The sequence below is a fragment of the Macaca thibetana genome, chromosome 5 (assembly GCF_024542745.1).
Source record: "Macaca thibetana thibetana isolate TM-01 chromosome 5, ASM2454274v1, whole genome shotgun sequence".
NCBI classification, from domain to species: domain Eukaryota; kingdom Metazoa; phylum Chordata; class Mammalia; order Primates; family Cercopithecidae; genus Macaca; species Macaca thibetana.
In genome coordinates, this window is record NC_065582.1 from 130,580,645 (window position 1) to 130,604,657 (window position 24,013).

The 24,013-nt window shown below is 36.9% G+C and overlaps 1 protein-coding gene across 1 annotated transcript; it reads right to left on the bottom strand.

The window, feature by feature from the left end:
- Positions 1 to 4,105: 4,105 nt before the first annotated feature.
- LOC126955314 (growth-regulated alpha protein-like) lies at positions 4,106 to 5,978 on the bottom strand. The gene is made up of 4 exons (XM_050791754.1): positions 5,687 to 5,978; positions 5,465 to 5,588; positions 5,267 to 5,350; positions 4,106 to 4,432 (listed from the first exon to the last, which is right to left on the bottom strand). The coding sequence occupies exons 1-4, from the start codon at positions 5,784 to 5,786 to the stop codon at positions 4,417 to 4,419; spliced, it is 324 nt and encodes a 107-aa protein (XP_050647711.1). The 5' UTR covers positions 5,787 to 5,978; the 3' UTR covers positions 4,106 to 4,416.
- Between the last annotated feature and the right edge of the window lie 18,035 nt (positions 5,979 to 24,013).

Here is a 24,013-nt window from a genome sequence, read left to right on the forward strand (position 1 = left end):
TCGTACAGCTCTTACAGGTTAACGAGTGGGTTTGTGAGAGATGTTACAGAGGTTTTCCTACAAGAGGTGCTTACTTATGTGAGTTTTAAAGGCTGGAGAGTTTTCCAGTAGGTGGGACAACACTGAGGAATGGAAAATGGTCCAGTAGGAGACAATCAAGCAATCAAAGGCATGAAAATTGGAAAGTGCATGGAAGTCCTAGAAGCAGTAAGTGACTCAGATAGATGGAGTTCATCCTGTGGGCAGGGAGAGGAGAGTAAATGAGGCAGGAGGGGAGATCAGGATTCCACATGGGAGGCCATGTGCTGTAGGATCTTGCTTGTCTGTCAGTTTGGATGTTGCCATCACTGCAAAGCTTTCACGTGTGCCTCATGGTGTTTTCATCTCCCTTGTGGACTGATTCCTTTATTGACTATCTACCATAGGGACAGTGGGAAGTCAAGAGTAACCTACAGGTTCAAGGCATGTGTAGAAAATAAGGGATGGTGGATGTTAAATTCAAAAGACATTTACAAGATGCATACAATATAAAAGGGATTGTGATCAGTTTTGTAAAAGATAGTGGATAAAGACAAAACTTCAAACATGAAATTCTTCTTTGATACTTAAGTCGGACACTTCCTTCTGTAACATTGCTAGTCTACTAGTTCTGCAGTAAAGACATCCTGATTATTTCAACAATCTATAACTATTTAAGTTTATTGGAAATAACACCAAGCACCATCTAATATATAGATGTGAACATCATTCCAAAACTTAAAAAAATTAGCTTTTAGTATAAGCTTTATGTTTGCCTTTTCTTAAGACTGTTGTTTATACTTTTGTGGAAAATATTGAGTAATTAAATTACATTATGCTCATATCATGTAATCCAAGAAATACAGGAATGCCAAAATTACAAAAGAATGTGTCAGAAAAAACACAGCAAATAAGCAAACATCTCAATGGAAACATTTTTACCATACTAGATGATTATACTGGTCACTATGATGACTCCAGTATTATGGAAGTACAATGTAGGAAGTTGAGATGAGTTATAAACCACAGCAAACATATCACACACAGTGTATGAATACATAGTTCAACTAGGACAGTTACAAATCATCCTAAAAAACTTTGATGATCAGAAAATGACTTCTGTAATGTTTTAACATTTTGAAATGTTTTTATGCATTCTTTGTGACTCATCTATGTTCTCTTTGGAAAGACAAATATGTTTTATGCAATTGCTGGGTAAATTCCCAATAGATGTCAGTCAAACTAAGTTGGTTGTTTATGTTGCTTAACTCTTCTGTACTGCCACTGAATGTGTACTGCTTTGCATATTAAGTGTTGAAAGAGTTTCTTAGAATCCGTAACTATGATTATACATCTTTCTATTGCTCTTTTATGATCTCTTCATTTTGCTTTATGTGTGTGTGTGAATTTTTTTTTTTCTTTTAGAGACAGGGCCTTGCTCTGTCACCCTGACTGCAGTGAGGTGGCACGATCATAGCTCACTGCAGCCTCGAACTCCTGGGCTCAATTGATTATCCCACTTCAGCCTCACAAATAGTTTATGTATTTTGATAATGTTTTTCTAAGTTCATAAGAGCTTGGGAACGGTTGTCTCTTGTTGAGTTAACCCCTTTTTATTTTAAACCATCTTTTTTTTTAATCTCCAAGACTATTTCTTTCCTTAAGGCATAATATATTAATTAAGCCTTCATTAGTATATCAATTTTCAATAAATATACTTATTATTTATATGAATAGTGTATTAATAGTTTTTAAGTAATAAATATATTAATATATCCAGATCAGGTTTAAATATATTAATATATCCATGTCAGCCCATTTTTATATGATATAACACTATTAATTATTTTCATTTCTAGAAACCTGGTGCCCAATTTGTTTTCACTTTTAATGTCTTTTTATAATTGACACATAATTACTGTACATGTTGATGGCGTACATAGTAATGTTTCTATATATAATGTATACAGATCAGATCAGGGTAATTAACATATCCATCATTTCAAATATTTATCCTTTATTTGTGTGGGAACTTTTGATATCCTTCTAGCTGTTTGAAACTATATATTACTTTTAACTATAGTCATTCTACAGTGGTATAAAACACTAGAATTTTATCCTCCTATACAGGTATAATTCAAAGTGTGTCTCTTTCAAGAAGCATAAACATGTCATATTTATGTAGTCTGATAATGTTTGACTTTTAATTGCAGTGTTTATTCTGTTTAAATTTACTAGAATTCTTAATATAGTTGTATCTAAGTCTACTATCTGCTATTGTATTTGTCCTATCTCTTGAAAAATAAACTTTTAAATTTGGAATAAGTTTAGATTCACAAAAAATTTGTGTGATCAACGAGAGTTTCTATATCTGACCTTTAGCTCAGTGTCCCCTTGTTGACATCTTACATAATTGTAGTACATTTGACAAAACTAATAAATTAACATTGGTACATTGCTGTTAACTAAACTCTTTATTCACATTTCATCAATTTTCCAGTAATGTCCTTTTTTCTCTTCTAGGATCTAATTCAACATACCACATTGTATTTAGTCCCCATATCACTTTTGTCTCCTCAAATCTGTGACAAGTTATTGGTTTTGTCTTGTTTTTCATGACCCTGGCAGTGTTTAAGAGTACTTATGAGGAGCTTTGTAAAACATCCCTCAGTTCAGATATTTATGATGTCTTTGTTATGATTATATAAAGGTTATGCATTTTCTGGAAGCACTTAAACGGAGCGGAAGTGCCCTTCCATCACATTATATCAGGGGATGAGTGATACTCACATGCCATAACTGGTGACAATAACCTTGATCACCTGGTGAAGATTGTCTGCCAAATTTCTCCACTGTAATTGTTTTCCCTTTTTCTTAATTTTTTCTTTGGAATCCAGTCACTAAATCTAGCTACACGCACTTGGAGAGGGGAATTACGCTTCACCTTCAGGAAGGAAGAGACTATACTCATATTATCAGCAATTCTTCTGTAAAGCTGTGTCTCTTCTGCCCTTGATCCATGTGTTGGCTCATTCCTGCATTTCTGTCTTCTTTTGTATTAGTCGGGAATTTTCTATTATACCATTTTATGTCCTTTTCAGATTAAGTCCAAAATTTTGCATTTTCCTTTGAGTTGTTGCCCTACAAATTACAATATTTGTTCTTGTAACAATTTTTGCTTAATACTTTCTCTAACAATTGAAAAGACATGTTAGAGTCTAAACCCATTTATCTCCCAACCTGTCTTTCGTGCTATTTTTGTCATATATTTTATATTACAGTATCTCAATAGGTCTTTATTATTCTTTAAATATCACAATTTTTTTTAGTTCTAAGCAGAATCAACTTTTCTACCTTTTGTTCCCAACCTCATTAAACGGAAAAGAATTGCGTGTGTTTGAAAAACCGCTTCTGAAAGCATCTAGCAGATTTAGCAGAGGCCCATGTTAAAATATCAATAACATTCAAAAGTTTGTAAAGAACTAATTTTGAATAACAAATTGGTCAGTGTGAAAAACAGCTATATGTTATACAAAATTAGAATTATCAAAGTAGTTGGGGGGTAGTGTGTACTTTCTAAAAGCATCAGATAGTCCGTTTTGAGTATGAGAAATATAAGGGAAATGCCAGCTAGAAGCAGGCACAGATTTAGATAGAATCTGCAGTCTAACTGTGTAACACCTTGGGCACCTGGGAAGAACTAAAGGTCAAGAAGAAGTTTTGGAAAAACCACATAAGCACTTTTTTCATAAAACTTTTATTATCATGTCATTTGTAAAAATGTAACAGTAATGGTAACTTCGTTTTTCCAAGGCAAAGAGAAACTCTGCAGAATGGACATTAAACAAGGCATTATGCCTTACAAGCGAGACATAAAATGTCAAGGGAAACTTCAGCATAAAAATGTTGAACACATAATGTGAGATAATTTCAATACATAACAACTTACATTCTTCTTTAAAAAAAAGTATAAAAATACAGATGTGCACATACATTCCCTTACCCTAACAGTGATCCACTCATTGCTTACATTCCAAACCCCACCCTCCAATTCCCCAACCTATCATTTATCAAGGTGCCTAACACGTTATGGTCTCCCACTAAATAGTAGTTTAATGACACATTTAAAACCCATCATATTCCAATTAAATAATCAGGACTGAGCTGTGTTTGATGAAACACACTCATATCTTTAAATAACAACATGTAAAATATTAAAATACAAGCTTTCATAAATAAATAAGTACATAAATTAAGAAATAGTCAAACACATTAAGTCCTTTCCAGGTGTCCCTAGAAAGCAGCTGTTCTCTTTTTCATTTTCAGCTCTGGTAAGGGCAGGGACCATCCCGCAGGAAGTGTCAATGTCAGGCTGATAAGCTTCTTACTTCACTCCTGTCAGTCGGTGCTCCCCCTGTGATGAGAAAAGGGTTACTGTTGCAGGTGCTAAGGAAGGCTGCTCTTCTGTCACTCTGGTGGCTGAAGTTGCTTGGAGGGATGTCCCCATGCAGACTCTCGCCCAGCCCTCCACTCAGGGAAGGTCTGCCTGTACCCACTGCCCTCTATAGCAGAAAACTCGCACTCCTGAATGCTACTTTTTTTTTTTTTCAAGAAAGAGGTGGCTGTGGACTCAACTAGATTCTTGGTTTGAAAAGCCAAAACATATTGGTCACTGATTGTCACATTGGGTTAGAAATTTCCATTCATGATCTCCCTTAAGCTGCACACAACCCTATGAAATAACTATCATTATCTACCCTATTTTGCTAAAGCTCAAAGAGATTAAATAAGGTTCACAGGGCTCCTAGCCTTGAACTCACTGGGGGTGTCACTGCAAAGTTTCTGCTCTTCACCAAGAAGGCTGAGAGGCCAGAAGTGGCCAAACCAGACATTGCATTTTTAGGTCTGAAGCCCCTTAGGGACTGAGGTAAACATCCTCTCCAAACAGGCAGGGGGCATTTTAGCATTGTCAGTCAAATCTATTTGGTATTCTAGAAAGGCACATTTACCCTCACTTATTTCAGTAGGGGTTAGGCCTGCGAATGGAGGGCACTGAAACACGGAAATATCCTCTGGCATCAGAGCAGACTAGTAACCTTAATGGCAACTTTAATTGTGAAAATAATAATTACAATTTCTAGTCCTTCAGCTAACTCCTGGGTTGCCCCAATTTTATTTTTAGGGGACAGATGCCAGTATTTCTGACCAACGGCTCCTGTCGCCTGTGTGTATGGAAATTACAACTCACTTGTTCAGTATCTTTTCGATGATTTTCTGAACCATGGGGGATGCGGGGTTGAGACAAGCTTTCTGCCCATTCTTGAGTGTGGCTCTGCAGAGAGAAGGGAATTCCATGAGGCAGGAGGTCGGGCTGGGCACAGGGTTTGGGGCAGCGGGAGAGTCGGGGACCCCGGCGGTGACAGCGGCAGCGCGGGGAGGAACTTACATGACTTCGGTTTCCGCGCAGTGGGGTCCTGGGGCCTTCACAATCACACTTTGGATGTTCTTGGGGTGAATTCCCTGCAGGGTCTGCAAGCACTGGCAGCGCAGTTCAGTGGCCACAGGTGCTCCTGGGGAAGAACAGACTCGCTGATTGAGCTGGGCTGTCGGCGCGGGGCGCCCACCCCAGCAGCGTCCGACCCGTGGACCCCAGCGGGAAGGGACCCACCTGTTGCCCGCCTTCCGGTGGCCACCAGGAGCAGGAGCAGCAGCGCCACCTGCAGGAGCCGAGGATTGCTGGGGGCTGCGGAGAGCGCGGCGCGTGCCATGGGGCTCAGCAGACGGATCGGGAGGCTGTGCGAGAAGCGGGAGAGCTGGCGGGGAGGTGCCTGCGACCCGGGCTCTGTGGCTTCCCCAGATCGGCGAACCCTTTTTATGCATGCTTGAGGCTGGAAAGCCCGAAGCGGCCGGGTCAGGGAAATTCCCAGAGCTCCAGATCGATCCCGAGTCCTGAAGGAAGGCGACGGCCCCGCCCCCGGGGTAAGGTGGGGTACCGGTAGGGGGAGCCCACTGGTGACGACTGAACCTCTCCCTCCAGAGTAACTCCCATGGACTCTGGGACTTTGTGATATTCACTTTCTGCCCCAAATTCCTGGAGGGGCAGTGAGGAAACCTCGCTGGAGACACAGCCTGTGAGGGGGACCTTAGCTCTCTGATGACTCCCACGTACGGGGTAGGGTTGGAGGAAAGAGCTGGGGGGACCCGAGAGAACCAGGACAGGAAAGGCATGACTTCTTTAGAGGAAGAGAGCTTTGTCTCCTCAGTTATCAGATTTGCTGGGGACCCGGAGATAGGCGAGTTTTACCTCAGCTATCCTCTCTCCGTATAGTGTATCCTCTATGTTAAACTCCCTGTCTCTGCCTCTCTCATTTTCGGTTTAGCGTATTTCATGTACATCTAACATCAGTGCTCTCTGTGAAAGTACAGCCATCATCTCAGATTCCAGAGAAGAATGTTCTGCTTGTTCCTTTTTTGCATATGCTCTAAACACACTTAGAACATCTTCTTTACGTCCTCCATTTGGTGGCAACAGATTATCAGTGTCAAAAGTTGAATCCAGTATTACTGTCAGTGGAAGCCAGGGCTGTATAGCATGACCTCTTCTTTAGTTTCCTGCATAACTTCCTTTCTCCCTCTGAAATGTTGGAACTTCTTAAATCCCTTGGAGATCTTCTCCCTGTGGGAGGGATTCAGATTCGATCTAGAAATATGACACTGGCTGTCACTCTGAAGCTGTGGAGGGGCAGGGTCCAGCAAGCTCATGAGTTCAATGTTTCTGGTTCTGTCTTTGCAAATGACACTGGAGAGTTGGTATCTGGTGTGCAAGCACCATTCCCACTGGAGAAGCAAACAGCTGCCTGCTGATGGCATTTAAACACCAGATCACACAAAAAATCACATTCCAATTGCTATACAACTTTCTGGTCTTCAGTGATGGGCCCTCGTTCTCTGGAAACATTAACAGGGCTCCATTTTTTCTGGTCTGGAATTTCAGTCTTTTAACCTGACACCTTTGTCCCTTTTTCAACAGTTTTAGATAATTAATTTTGAAATGTCATTAGGTTTTAGAGGGTTTAAGTGTGGTTCTACAAGTTGCTCTCAGACGTCTCTGAGACCTGGAGTAGGATGGAGGAGAAGAGACAGGAGTGGCAGCTGCTTGAAGCACAGGGCTCTACACAGCCCAGCTCCAGGGGTAAGAGTCCTTGCCCGTAACCACAGAGCATGCAACTCTGCTGCCCGTATTTAGTTGCAGAGTATCACCTGCAAGTTGTTAAACCTCTCTGTGCCTAGCCCAAGGTGGTTATGAGAAACGAGTTAACATTTGTAAGGGACATCATGGATTAAGTGCCTTATTAATGGTTGTCAAATAAATGAAATGGACTATTTTCATTTTCAAAACACTATTTCTTTCCTGACATTTCCTAAACTAAAACTCAACCTGCTATGAATTCTGCAAAGGAAAAAGAAGAATCTAATGCAAAGTTTTACTCCCCAGTGTTTTTCATGTTTAGAATTTTCTGTATCCCTAACTGCCACCCAACTGTCCTTAACTGTTCCTAACTGATATAAAGCAGTGTGAGTCCTTAAGAAATCAAAGCAGAACCTAGAAAGAAGAATGTTCATATAAACACCACAATCCCAGTTTCCAAAATGGTCTTGTAGTTACTGGTGCTCACAGGTATCTGTGATGTCCTTACAATAATCTTGGAAAAAGGATAGAAAGGTGTGCTAAAACATCCTGTTACTTTAAAATAGACACTATAGGTAATATATATGCTCCATTCTCTTTCAGTGATTTCCTCTCTCACATCTTGCTGACTACTTAAATTCCTTGAAAGAAAGGTTAGATACAGAAAAAAACATTCATCCAGTGGAGGCCAAAATACAGTGTCCCAAATGTCTTCTGCAGTTTCAAGCTGTAATAAATGCTGCAAACTTATAAATGAAAAATAAAGTTCAGTTAGGAATTTATAAAAAATAAAAAAGTTAAATGTTTTTAATTTAGGAAGGCTTTCAGAAAGGAAGACAAGTCTGTACTTTATTAGGAGATGCACTTTGATGGGGGGACATTTTTTATTTTTGAGATGGATCGTTGATTTATTTTGTAGACTTTCAATCACTTCATCTATAAAAAAGGAGTTTGAATAAAAAACTTATCTTATTTATCGGAAAAGATGTACAACACAAAGGACCTATAAAAATACTTGAGTATGAGCCTAAGAGAAAAACCAAGAAAATTAAAGGGAAATTCAAATGTGTATTTGAAAGCAGGAAATGACATATAACCTAAAGGTAGAAAACATGTGACTAGCTCATGTATAATTGAAAGTTTGTGTAGTTACTCCTCTTGTTATCACTCTTTTTTTTTTGGAGATTTGATGGAAAACTGCCCCAGAAATATGAAAATGATTCTTTAAAACTTGAAAAACCTTTTGTTTTCTAATTGTTGTAATACATGTTCATTTTATAAAAACTATAAAAATCAGCAAGACATGAAGAGTTCATTTTCTCTAAATCTATTAACTTTTGTCTATGAAACAAACTTTAACAGTCACTAAAAATTTGTTTGTTTTTCTTCAGAAAACATAAGGTAAATGATAAGAGCTTACAAGATTCTGGGTAAATATGGAACACACTGCTTTTTTATTTAGTAGCTTCATACTATGGGCAAGTTAATAAACCTCTGCACCACAGACAAGGGGCAAATAATTTATTTTATGCTCTTCTAAGCGTTTTGCAAATATTGACTCATTCAATCTTCCAAACAATACTGTGAAGTAGATATAAATTGTTATCGGTATGGAACTTAACGGTTACAAACAAAGGAAATGAGGTTCAGAGATATTAAGTCACTTGCTTAACTTCACACATCCTTGCGGCTGGAAATCAAACCCAGAGAAAATGACTCTTAACCATTAAACTATGGTAAAAATGCACTATGGTATATAATTAGTACTTTAAAGGAAAGGAAGGATTTTTTAAAATGTATTTGTTTTTAACCTAGTTGAATGGCTTAAATTTACATATTTTAAAATGAAAATAAATCAATATGATAATCTTATCTTTGTAGTTTTGTTTCACTAACTGTGTAACTCTCTCCTGTGGCATTGATACAGCTCATTATCTTCCCTTAAGGTGCCCAATTCTGAAGAATAAAATAATCACTTTTCCAAGCAGAAAGCTGACAAACTACTTCTTTAAAAAAATGATGAAGGCAAACATCTTCAGTGTGATGTCATATGGATATTATGTACCGGCTTGATATGACGTCATCAGAATGCATAAGCAGGATGCCTCTTTGGTACGACTTCCAAAAATTCATCACCCAAATCTAGTCATGATAAAAAACCTTCTTCAAACTCATGCTGAAGAGTCTTAAAGCTGATCAGCGTTCTTCAAAACTATCAAGGTCATGAAACAATAAAAGACTGAAAAAGCATCACAGTCCAGAGGAAACTGGAGACGTGACAACTCATTGCTGTGTGGTAGTTTGGATAGGATCCTGGGACAGAAAGAAGACGTTAATGAAAAAACTGGTGAAACGCAACTTAGTCTGGAGTTTAGTTAAAAGTAACGTGTCATTGGTGGTTTCTTAGCTTTGACAGGTGTTCCGTGGTGTTGTAAATGGTTCACTGTCGAGGAAGCAGGATGAAGGACACACAGACACTGTACGATCTTTGCCATATTTGTGAATTGAAAATTGTTCCAAAATAAGTTCATTTATTTCTAGGTTTATTTTTCTAAATCCATTTAGAATACCACCAAAAAGAAATTACGGCACGTGCAAGTTTTACCTGCTAACTTTCTAGACAGGAAATTGAATTTTTATTTAGTATATATTTGCTCAAATATGAAAATTCAAAATATCTGGTGCCGCACTTTGGACAGTTCATCATGATTCATAGAGTTAAATACTTTTCCTTCAGCATTATGTTGTCCAGATCTCTCCTCTAGTTCTAATAACTGAAGAAAATAAGAAAGTGTTTGCTATCATGGTCTCCAGACCCAACACAAGAAGAGCGCCAAGAGAATAAAGTGAATGAAACATGTCAAGACCCAGTGGATGTTTGCAGGTTATGCAGAACTTGACTACTGAGGAAAATGTCATCAAAATCACTTGTTTTTGTAAATGAAGTATAAAGCAGAGGATTTGTTGTTGTTGGTGGTGGTGGTGTTTTTCCCTACATGCAACTTGTATCAATGAGATCTTCATAAGCCAAAGCTTATAACGCTGTTGACTACAAAAATAAATTGTCTCGTTAGAATAAATGTTTCTCCAAGCGTAATTTCTGTTCAAGAGTTGAATGCCAGGATTTTATGCAGTCTTTAAACTCATTCAAGCAACAATTCTTAAAGAAACAGAAGAATCTTTAAAAATGGAAGCTTTGGTGGCTAAATTCCATTTGCCCTGTAATCGTTATGGAACCTTACAAAACTGGCATACAGTCAAATCTTGATGCTCACATCTCCTAGGCCACCTGTTCTCCAGTCACTGCTACAGCACGAGCTGCCTGCAGATGTCACCTGGAAACTCCTTGCCTCAGCTGAACCAGGTGTCTTTCACTTTCTGGCCCAGTGTTTCTCTGTTGCTGCCAGGAATCATCCCTTTCACAAGAGGAACTGGAGTCAATGGATAAATGTTTCCCCATTTTGCAAGTTTTGGTCAGAAACTCTACACCATTTTTCAGAGGGTCCCCAGTAGAATTGACCTCCAGCTGCCCACGTCCTCTTTTCCTATTTTGTTCTTCCCAGCTTTCAAGTCCTCTGTATTGGTAATATGTCCCCAAATAAATTACCTGCATGGCAGGCTCATGACTCAAAGTCTGCATTTTGGAGAAGTCTAAACTGAGGCACTGCTCCATCATGAGAAATAACCATGCTCAAATAAGGAGGGCAACCCTGCTCTGCCCCAAACTGACTTAGGAACTTCTTCCTCACAACTGCCGTCCCTATTTCCCTATACTCATCTCTTCCAATGTAATGACTCTGGCTCTGAGGGGAGAAGAATGAAGTTGTGTGAACATGACATTAAATTCCTCAATCAGTCCACCTCCAAAGTCCTTGGGCATGGTGTGTGCTGGATTCGTGGTCAGCCTCTCTATTTAGCCTCCCAGAGACTGCTTGTCTGGCAGCTTCTCTTTCTTCCGATACATTTAAAATTAATATGTGCATATAAAGCACAGTGATAGGTTTAGTAGAAGAGATAAAGTTGGATCAAATCCAACTTCTAACATAAAATTCTTCATTTAGTCTGTCTACTTTCTTTTGCAATGCTAGATCATTTATTTTTCTATTCCTGGCATAATAACCTCATGATATATATGATCAGTATACAAGTACTTAAAATCATTCAAGAAACACTGAAAATCATTCAATATTTTAGCTTTGGTCTGTTTTCTTGGGTGGGGGGTGGAAGAATGGGCAATTATTTATATTTAAAAGTGTTTTTATAAATTGTTTTGCCTCTTCATTTTCTTAAGATTGGTTCCTAAACTTTCTGGAAGTGGCATCCATTAAATAAATAACATAATGATCATATATTATGAAAAAACCAAAACGTAGGATGGCCAAACTTGCAAAAGAATAAGGAAATGAGAAAATTTTCCTTGGAAATTATTACCTAAGAAATTTATTTTGAAGATTAAAACATCACTATGACTTTGGTATTCTGGAAACAAAATTTAGGAAGTTAGGAGATGAATGTAGAAACCACAAGTGAAAATAGCATGCATAGCATAGAAACACAGATTTCATCTAAGAAAAGTTTGAATCATCGTAAAACCTTGATCTTAAGTTTCCTATATGTAGTGTGTGTATATATATATATTTGATTCAGAGTCCTGCTCTGTTGCCCAGGCTGGAGTGCAGTGCTGCAATCTTGACTCACTGTAAACTCTGGATCCCAGATTCAAGCAATTCTCCTGCCTCAACCTCCTCAGTAGCTGGGATTACAGGTGCGCACCACCGTGCCCAGCTAATTGTTATATTTTTAGTAGAAATGGGGTTTCACCATGCTGGTCAGGCTGGTCTCGAACTCCTGACCTCATGATCCACGTGCCTCAGCTTCTCAAAGTGCTGGGATTACAGGAGTGAGCCACTGCGCTTGGCCAATCCATAGTATTTTTCAGTGTTCATTATTGTCCAATTTCTTGGTCAGAAATATTTTTGTTTTGATTTTTTCCTTTTGGGTTCTGTCCATATATTCAGTAGAGACTTCTATACAATACTGATTTAAGAGTTGCTCTACTGGTGTTTTACTGAGCTAGTTCATTGATTGACATTTTTGAAGTAGTTAAAGACACAAAAAATATGGGATCCAATTAGACATTATAATTGGATGGAAATTATAGTGAAAATTATAGTGAAATGGAGGAAATTATAGTGAAAATGGGGAAACAAGAGCTTGGTTGTGTGTCATTTACTATCTGTATGTTATACATAGAAATAAATGTCTTCAATCAAATAATGCTTAATGTGCGCATATTAGCATCTGTGTATGACTCGAGCTTGTGGGTGGACAGACTCTTATCAGAATCCCCAGTAGCTTCAAATGTGAGTCTAAGTAAAATATCACACAAGTCACTGACAGGAAAAAGAGCATAAGGCTGTTGGAATGTCTGTGACTAACTTGTTGAGACCTGTGAGCCTAACAAGATCAGGAGTTGGGAAGATGCTGTCTTCAATGTTCAACCAACTTTCTGTTAGCCGGGTGCCTTATCCTCAGTACCCACCTGCACCGTTACATTGCAGCACTGACTGCAGTATTATTCCTCCTGATGTAATAAATATTCGACAAACATTTATTTAGCACCTACTCTACCTGGCATTTTTCTGAGATCTAGAATGAAGAGATGAAAAAGTCTTGACACTTATTCTCCATTTTAAAGTAGAAAAACAGTCAGATAAATGAATAATCAGAGTGCAACTTAATAGGTATTCTGATGGATATGAGTACAAATTTCTTTATGTCTTGTTTCCTAATAGTTTCTATAGTCATCTCTAGATTGAAAAAAATACTGATTTTCCAACACAGCTGATAAGTAAAACTGATTTTTTTTCCAACTCTGCTTGTTGTCTGCTCTGCTTTCAGATTTTATTGCCTCTCATTATGGATGCAGGATAATGATATAATCCCCATGTTGTGTCTGACTCAGTGAAGAAATAAATATTTGGCACATTGACATCCAAGATGTATTTACTTTGTCTTGTTTTAGAACTTAGAGAAAAGGCTTTCTGCTTTTCTCCACTCAGCATTATGTTGGCTCTCAGTTTGTCATATATGGCTTTTGTGATTGTAAGATATGTTTCTTCTATGCACATTTGTAAACAGTTTTTATCATGTCGAGATACTGCATTTTATCAAAATATTTTTCTGCACTCATTGAGATTGTCACATGGTTTTTATACTTCATTCTGTTGAAGTAATATATCACATTTATTGATTTGTGTATATTGAACCATTTTTGCATCCCTGGTATGAATCTCACCTGATTATAGTGTACTATCTTTTTGATGTAGTGTTTTATTCAGTTTGCTAGTGTTTTGTTGAGGATTTGACATCTCTGCTCATCAGGGATATCGGCTTGAATCTTTCTTTTTATGTTTTGTCCTTGTCTGGTTTTATTGTCAGAGTAATGCTGGCTTCATAGAATAGGGGGAATTTCCTCCTCAAGTATTTTGAATAGTCTCAAGCAGATTGGTATTAGTTCTCCTTTGTACATTTGGTAGAATTTGACTGTTTATCTATCTGGTTCTGCGTTTTCCTTTTTGGGGCTACTTTTTATTCCTGATTCAATCTAGCTACTCATTTTTGGTGTGTTTGTATTTTCTATTCCTTCCCGATTCAGTCTTGGTGGGTTGTATGTTTCCAAGAATTTATTCATTTCCTATAGGTTTCCCTGATGGTCAGTCTATAGTTATTTATAATACTCTGTGATTATCTTTTGTATTTCTATGGTATCAGTTGTAATATCTCCTTTTTCATTTCTAATTTTGTTTATTCTGATTTTCTCTTCTCTCTTCTTGGTTAATCTAGTTAGGGGTTTTCAATTTTGTTTATCTTTTGGAATAACCAACTCTTTTGTTGATCCTTTGTGTTTTTTTGTCCCTGTTACATTTAGTTCTGCTCTGATCTTTATTTGTTTTCCTCTATTATATTTGGCTTTGGTTTGTTCTTGCTTTTCTGGTTCCTACAGGTGCATTGCTAGATTGTGAGTTTGTGATTATTCTCCTATTAATGTAGGCATTTATTGCTGTAATCTTCCCTCTTAGCACTGTTTTTGCTATATCCCACACATTTTGGTATGTTGTATTTCCATTTTCTTTTTTTTTAAGGAATTTTTAAATTTCCATTTTAATTCCTTTCTTCTCCGAATCATCATTCAAGAGCATGTTCTTTAATTTCCATGATTTTCTATTATTTCCAGTGTTCCTGTTGGTATTGATTTTTCATTTTATTTCATTTTGATTTGAGAACATTCTTAATATAATTTTGATTTTTAAAAATTTGTTAAGACTTGTTTTGTGGAGTAACATATGTTCTATTCTGGTAGTAGTCCATGTGCTTATAGAAAGAAGGTATATTCTGCTGTTATTGGATAAAATGTTCCATTAATGTCTCTTAGGTTTATTTGGTTTAAAGTCCAGTTTAAACCCAATGTTTCCTTGTTTATTTTCATCAAGGTGATCTATTTAATGCTGGGAAAGGGTGTTGATGTCCCCCACTTTATTGTATTGCAGTCTTTCTTTGTTTTGATCTAGTAATATTTGCTTTATATATCTGGGTGCTTCAGTACTGGATGAATATATAGTAAGAATTATTACATTCTCTTGCTGGATTGATCCCTTGTTCATTGTGTAATAATATTCTTTGTCGAAACTACCATCAGTGTGAACAAGCAACCTCCAGTATGGGACAACATTTTTGCAATCTACACATCTGACAAAGGACTAATATCCAGAATCTACAAAGAGCTCAAACAAATTTACAAGAAAAAAATCAAACAACCCCATCAAAAAGTGGGCAAATGATATGAAGAGACACTTCTCAAAAGAAGACATTTATGCAGCCGACAGACATATGAAAAAATGCTCATCATTACTGGTCATCAGAGAAATGCAAATCAAAACCACAATGAGATACCATCTCACACCAGTTAGAATGGGGATCATTAAAAAGTCAGGAAACAACAGATGCTGGAGAGGATGTGGAGAAATAGGAATGCTTTTACACTGTTGCTGGGAGTGTAAACTAGTTCAACCACTGTGGAAGACAGTGTGGCAATTTCTTAAGGATCTAGAACTAGAAATACCATATGACCCAGAGATCCCATTACTGGGTATATACTCAAAGGATTATAAATCATGCTACTATAAGACACATGCATATTGCAGCATTATTCACAATAGCAGACATGGAACCAACCTAAGTGTCCATGAATGATTGACTGAATTAAGAAAATGTGGCACATATACACCATGGAATACTATGCAGCCATAAAAAGGGTGAGTTCATGTCCCTTGTAGTGACATGGATGAAGCTGGAAACCCTCATTCTGAGTAAACTATCGCAAGGACAGAAAATCAAACACCACATGTTCTCACTCATAGGTGGGAATTGAACAGTGGGAACACTTGGACACAAAGTGGGGAACATCACACACCGAGACCTGTTGTGGGGTGGAGGGCACGGGGAATGATAGCTTTAGGAGAAATACATAATGTAAATGATGAGTTAATGCGTGCAGCAAACCTACGCAGCACATCTATACATATACAACAAACCTGCACCTTGTGCACATGTACCCTGGAACTTAGAGTATAATAATAATAATAATAATAAAAGAAACACACACCAATGAAAGTTCCAAATTTCCAGTGGATATACAATTAAGCAAGTATTGATTTATTCATTACTAATCATAAACAAGTGCTATTTAAGCACCTAAACAAATGGCAATTATTTACATTTGAATTGAGATGACTATAGATAACAAACTGTGCAAACATTTTTTTTTTTTTTTTTTTTTTTTTTTTTGAGACGGAGTCTTGCTCTGTCACCCAGGCTGGAGTGCAGTGGCCGGATCTCAGCTCACTGCAAGCAAATGTTTGTTCTTTAGGACCCTCAGAGACTATAATAAAAAAGGAACACCTTTATATATATAAATACTACATTACATTTGTACAAATAAACAGAATTTTTAAATAATAATACTAATCTTCTTTGCCTTTTTCACTGTTCTTCATTTAAAGTCTCTGTTATATAAATGTAGCTACTCCTGCTTGATTTTGGTTTCCACTTGCGTGTAATATGCTTTTCTATCTCTTTACTTTCAGTCTGTATGTGGCTTTACTGGCAAGATGAGTTTCTTGCAAACAGTATATAGCTGAATCATGTTTTTTAAATTTATTCTGACATTCTATAATTTTAAGAGCAGAATTTAATGCATTTATGTTCAAGGTTGTTATGGATATACAACGCTATGTCTCTGATTTATTGTTAATTATTTTTGGTTGTTTTATATCTTCCTTGTTCCGTTCTTTTTGTCTTATCGTTTTCTCTTGTGGATTGGTGGATTTCTGTAGTACTGTCATTTGCATCCTTTCCCTTCCTCTTGCGTATGATTGCTTCACCAGTGAGTTTTATAATTTAGTGTGTTTTCATGATGGTAAATGTCATCCTTTCACTTCTAGGTTTAGAATTCCTTTGAGTATTTCTTTCAGAGCTAGTCTAGTGGTAATGAATCCTTCAGCATTTGTTTCTCTGTGAATGACTTTATCTCACCTTCATTTATAAAGTGTAATTTTGCTTGATGGAGTATTCCTGGATGGAAGATTTTTCCTTTCAACATTTTGAATATATCTTCCCATTCTCTTCTGATGTGGAAGTATTATGTTGAGAAATCCACTGTTAGTCTGATGGGGTTTTCTTTGTAGGTAACTAAACACTTTTCTCTTGCTGTTTCTAGAATTTGTTTTTAATTTTGACTTTAGACACCCATAGGGAAAACCTTTTTGCATTGTATCTGTCTGGGCACATTGAGCCACCTGAATCTGAATGTCTAAATCTTCTGCTAGATTTGGAAACTTTCTTCTATTTTTGCATTGAATAGATTTTCTAATCTTTTGTTTCTTCACCCTCAGGGGTACTGATAATTTGTATGTTTGTTCATTTTATGTTGTTTCAAATATCACAAAGCCTTTACTCTTTCTTTTTTTATTATGTTTTCTATATTTTTATCAAACTGAATTATTTCAAAATGCGTGTCTTCAAATTTTAAGATTTTTTCTTTTGCTTGAGCTAGTCTATTTTTGACAGTTTTAAATGTATTGTATATTTCCTTTGATGAATTCTTAAGTTCTAAACTTTTCATTTGGTTAGTATTAAAAATATCTATCTTTTTGGTAAACTTACCGTTTATATTCTGATTTTTAAAAACTTATTTCTATTGTCTTTCAGAATTCTCTAAAATATCCTTAAAAATCAATATTTTGAATTTCTTATTTGGAACTTTGAAAATTTCTTTTTGATTAAGATACATGCTGGAGAATTAATGTTTTCCTTTTGAGGTGTTATATTTTCTTGTTTTTTAAATTTTTATTTATTTATTTATTATTTTTTTTTGAGACGGAGTCTTGCTGTGTCGCCCAGGCTGGAGTGCAGTGGCACTATCTCGGCACACTGCAAGCTCTGCCTCTTGGGTTCACGCCATTCTCCTGCCTCAGCCTCCTGAGTAACTGGGACTACAGGCGTCCGCCACCACGCCCGGCTAATTTTTTGTATTTTTAGGAGAGACGGGGTTTCACCATGTTAGCCAGGATGGTCTCGATCTCCTGACCTCGTGAAACGCCCGTCTCGGCCTCCCAAAGTGCTGGGATTACAGGCGTGAGCCACCACGCCCGGCCTTTTCTTCTTTTGTATGTTTCCTGTATCCTTATATTGATTTCTAGGTATGTGGTATAAAAGGTACCTTTACCTATTTTGGAATTTTCTTTAGTAGGGGAGAACTTTTTTCTGAAGATGTATTTATGGTGGTTGGTGAGTCAAGTACTTTGGCTTTGATTCTGGGTGCATGGAGTACCACAGTCTGTGTGATTTCTTTGACTGTAAACATCATTAGTTGTATCTGTGATGTCCCCTACACTACAGTAGGTGTACAATAGGCTATACCACTTAGGTTTATGTGAGTACATACTATGATGTTCAAACAATGACAAAATCACCTAATGAGGCATCCCTCAGAAGGTACTCCTATTATTAAGTACTGCATTTTTGAACATCCAGCATCCAATCCAATAACTGTTGTGGAACTTGCAAGTGGTGGAGCCAGGTTAGCCCATTATTCTGACTCCAGAGGATGTGCTTTTAGCCAGACTTAAGAAATGAATGGAAATTTTGTTGATTAAAAAAAGAATTACTAGTCTAGTAAAGGTTAAGTTCTACATTGTACTTATATACAAAGTCAATATAATGCTAGAATTGTAACCGTGTAGATGTTAACTAAATGCTAATATATACAAACATGTCAGGGTAAAACATTTAACCTCAAGAATTTTTTTCCTTTCCTTTCATTCTTGTTTCAAAAAATATCATAGGTTGCTTAATAGGATACATTAATTCATTTCCATCATCTATTTTTCATTCTACCGGGGGTAAATATATATACTTCAAAGTAAAAAAGCAGACTTTACAAGACTTACATTCTACAACTTTATTATTTTTAGGGTTTGAAGGCTAAAGCAAACATCAGAATAAACTTTCAGAAGATGTTTTAAGCAAGACATACTAGCACTAAGACACTAAAAGACCCTATTAACTTCCTGAACATACTAACAAAACTTTATTGAGCAAATATTTTATGCTGGGCTCTGTGTGATTCCTAATATCATTAATCATTATTAAATCTGTTTATTATCAGCAGCAGGTCTAGTCTAACAGTAGAGTTGGGTTGAAAAAATCAATAAAGATGTGTTTCTATAGAAATTTTCAAATAAATAAAAGGAAAGTACACTACAATGTTTAACCAAGGATTGAGGGTAAAACGTATATTATATGTTGAAGCATGGCTTGCTTATTTTCATCTTCTTTCTGTTATCTTTTATCCAGTATTCTTAGAATAAAATGTGATTTTTGAAACAGAAGAGAACTTAGATAAAAATTTTAATACCATAAGAAGAAGTATCCTGGATAAATAAGAATTCAAGAAAGTCAAGGATTCAAAATTCTCCCCTTCCAGTGAAAAGCTTTAGCAGAAAGTTAACAAATAAACCAGATGAATTCATCACCTTTCAACATTTTCTGTACAATTTTATGGATTCTGGGAGCATCTGGGTCCAGGCAGATTTTTCCTCCCATCCTTCAGAGTGGCTCTGCAAGACAGAATAGAATTATCTGTGGGTGTCCTGGTCTGAATATCAGAAAGGATCTGTGAGACTGGAGGAAATGAATGCAGATGGGGATGGAGGTCGAGGGCTTCCCTGATGAGGCAACAGCACAGAAGCAATGGTTTACATTACTTTGTCTTTGCTGCAGTGGGATCCTGCTGAGACCAACTCCAAATTGTGGATGTTTCTGGGATGAAGTGCAAAGGTTGACTTCACACACACACAGCGCAGTGCAGTGTGCAAGTCACTGTCTACATTTACAGCTGGGGTAAAATGTGATCTATTAGTGGTCATGAATATTTTTCTCAGTTCTCTTAATTGTAAATTGAAGGTAATTATACCTGCCTCATAAAGCCATTATGAATATGATCTGTAAAGTTTCAGTAAAGTGCCAGCAGAATGCCCAGCATATGTAAAGTGCCCCCTCTCCGTGACTCCTCCACTTGGAATTGTTGTTATAATGGCACTCTCCAGCTCCAGGAGCACCGAGCCAGTCTTTCTCCCAGATACAGGTATAGCAGAAGCAACAGCAGGTGCAAGGAGCAGGTCTCTACATTTCCCTTTCCCGATGTTTCTCTTAGTTTGTCCATTGGTGAAGGAACCCAGAATAGTCAACAGCAGCACCTGTAAGGCACGAAATGATCTGGCACTGCCACAGGGTGGCATTGAGTCTGAGGCTTATGGTGCAGAAGCCGAAGTTAAAGATGTTTCTAGAGCCTGAAGACTTCCACTTGAGGGTGAGTAGCTGCATACGAGCATGCAGTTAAGTGGCTTTTCATACCCCATAGATGTCATTTATATGCTCTCCCTCGAAGTCAGTAGGGAGAAAGAGGTAGGGAAGGGGAAGTGAGGGTATGTGGTGATACACACACACAAGCGTGTCAAGCTGTGCCCAAACCAGACAGGTCAAAATTCCTACTAAGTTGCATGTTATGCATCACTTCACATTCCCACTCTCTCTCAATACCTATCTTCCTTACACATGTGTAAGAACTCTACTTAGGAAGGTAAGAACTAAACTGAAACACTACATGGATTTTCTTTGTATGAGTCTGGAACAATATGTGCTGCCAGTCCTACAATGCAGTTTATAGGCTTTGTTTATAGGCTCCTATACACACTTTAGGGGCACCTGAAACCACGCATGTATGGCCCTTGAAAGAGATCATTCTCTTTCATTTCTAGTGCCAAAGACAGCAGATGTTCTTTGGGACTATATGGATAAAATAAGAGCCAATTACCATCAAAGGTTTACTTTGGATTTTAGCTTATTGAATTCTTTCTGCCTTAGAAATAAATTTTATAATTTTATCAAGAAACTACAAACAAAAGTAATTCTCATTTTTTTTTTTGAGTTTTCAAACCAATTTTTCCTATTGCTTAACAATTATTCACTATGTCTACTGAAGTTCTTGGGTAGTGTTATTAAGTGTGATAAACTCCAGGTCACATTTTACAGTTTACATTAGAAGTAAGCAGACTTCCAAATTCACCCACCTTGGAAAGGTTTGGTGATTTGATGTTGACATTCTATCTCTGAGCAAAGCATTTTATTATGAGTTCCTCAAGTTGCTGATGTACTGAATTATGTAGAACCTTATGAAACTGAATAGCACAATGATTTATTTCTTAGTTGCGCTGAAACAAGAAATTTTACTGATTGTTTTACAGGTAGACATTTAGCCTGTATGTAGTAATCTAACGGTTGTAACTCCTTTATTTGATCCTCTAGTGAAAAAGAGGACAACTCTGGTATGAGGAGTCTTCCTCTCTTCTTCTAAACTTTCCCATAAAGCCCTTCGAGCTTGTGAAAGACTCTAGAACACCCCCAACTTTGTTGATATGTCTTTCCAGGTCTGTCTTCCCATCTGGCTTTCAATAAACTTTTCTAAAATTATGCCTCAACAGAAATAATTTCAGTAGATAAAAGAATTTCTTATATTTTTCCACCCTACTTAATTTTTTCATATAAATTAGAGTTCAGCAGTAGAAAATATTAAACTGAAATAATTTGTCCTCCCATCTCAACACAGAAATGTCTACTCTTAAGCAAGCTTAAAAGAAGGGCACAAGCTGAGAGTTTGGATTCTTCTGAGAGCTGAGATGTGGAGTCAATTGCAGAGAGAAGCTCAACAGGACACAGAATGAGGAGAGCAGGTTTCTTTCTAGTTCCTCCTGCAGGATGACTTTATAACCTTTTCTTGTTATTGAGATTGAGATATTGTGAATTCTCAAGTCAGATACATTTTCATTCAATCATAAGATCAAAGCCATTTCCAGAGCCGGAGATAAAGGTTTTTAACACTAGTATCTTTCATTTTCTGTTTCACTTATGTTTCATTTTAACATAGTATCTTTCATTTTCTATTCAACTCCCTAAACACATATCTGAGAATATTTATTGGCTTCACTGGACACTTTTTTTATTTTCATACTAACCCTATCCAGATATCTTTCCTCGTTCATTAGTAGGATTTCCAAGAAGTTCCTAATCCTTTTGAGGAAACTACAGGAAAAGTCTCCTGAAGTGATGATGTTTTTGGGTGAGTTGACAGTAGGAAAGAGATAGGCGTGGAGCACAGTATATTTGAGTCATTGCCTTAATCAGCAAATGTGGCTGGTCACAACAGACACATGGTCAGCAAGTGTCATGAGGAAGTAGTACCAAATTTCTTGAGTCCTCAAAATTGTATAAGCCTATTAGTCAACCTTTAATATAAAATAACTTTTTGCTAACTTTCATTTACTCAAAAAATATTGATTAAGCATCAGTTATGTGCCAGGCTTTACAAAGTTCGTTCTTTGCATGACTTAGTCATTATAACTATTTCTTTTTAAAAAATGAGGCCTAAAAACTTTGTGCAAAGTAATGGGCTATGAGTAATACTCTACTATTATGACAGTGATGACGACTGCTACTGTTAACTGCTATTACTGTCATTTGCATTGTTCCCTTCGATTTCCAAGATGAGAAACACTATACTCACAGTAATAAACTGTACAAAAATAGTTAAAAGATATTTTTTAAGTCAGTAATTCAGATGAAAGCAATTAGCTTGTGCAAAATTATGATTTAAATAAATGCCAGAAGTGGAAAAAAGTCACGTTTTTGGTTTTAAAATAACTTCACAACCTGTTTATATATCTTGCATTGTCACTTTGGCTTTGTGTATGTGTGTGTATTGCAAGAAGTAAGTTATTTTATCTCTTTTCCCTTTAAGTCGTCTTATAAATGCAGAATCATTCAGGAAACAAGCAAGTTATCTAAGACCTAAAGCCCATCTTATGTGAGCTATTTTAAAACAAATTATCTAGAGACACTGCAGGACCACTATTTATAAAATTAAGACACAGACTACTTCTTTTCTGCCTCACACAGAACATTCTTAACACACTTTTCCCAAATCCTTCTTTCAAGTATGAAGGAAATAGACTGACACCTGCAAATCAATCATAAAAACAATTGCTTCAGAAAATGCTTAGGGATACTACAATTGTGTATAAGTTTGTTAAAGTATCTTAATCAATAAATTAAAATACTAACAAAAGATTATCTATAAGTGCTGAAACCAAATGTGCTTTCTGTGTAACTGTTAGTTGATAAGAATTGTCCAGATGTCAATTACTCTGGCACTCAAGTTAATTGAGGTTTTACTGTCTACTGCCCCGAGGTGAAGCATGGGCTGAAAGTGGGAGGAGAGTGGGGAGGGTGAAGGAGTTGAGGGGGAAGTATCTCCCTGGGTGCTATTACTTACACACCAGTACTTCAAAGTTTTGCAGGCCTCAGAATTTATACTTTAGATTATGTTGATAAATGCCATTTGTTGAATCTCAAGTGTATGAAAGTTACACAGTTTCTCTACATACTCGTACATTTGAGGAAATTCTAGCATAATGTTGTTCTAAGCCTGCAAACATATTAAATTGTTACCAAATACCATTAAACCTCTTTTGTTGTGTAATAAGTCAACCTTATTTTCAGTGGCTTAAAATACATTTATTATTTCTGATATATCTGCTGTTAATGTGAGGTTCTTCTGTTAAGCTCACTTAAGTGAGTGCAGTCAGAAGCCACTGAAATGGCTAAAAATAAGAAATGGCCTCATTTACATGGAAGGTGGTTGGTGTTGGCTGCTGGCTCTGATTTCTCCTGGGGTGATTGGGTCCTTTCCCTCCTCTTTTTTAAGTATAATTATGTTAGTTCCATGAATAAACAGAAACAAGGCATGGTGGGAGGGAAGGAGAAGAGATAATAGAAGGGGAGGGAAAAGAAGAAGGAAAAGGAAAGAAGTAACAAATTAGAAAGAAAACAAAAAGACAACATAAGACCCTTCAACTCCCTCTTCCTCTCTTCCCTCTCTCCTCTCTTCTGTCTTCTAGCCCTTCTCACCTCTCCTGCCCGTTTTTGATCCCTTTCCCTTACTGAAAAATCTTTAATTTCTGTGGGAAAATGGAGTATATTTTCTGCAAAAAGATCTTAACTTAGACCTAAAGCTCTTTACCTTTGCAATTTCTAGATGATAAGGATTCTGCACAGGGTCAGGTGTGTAACGAGATTTTTAATTAATACCAATAAATTAATATTTGATTGATGAATGTTTACATGAAGGAA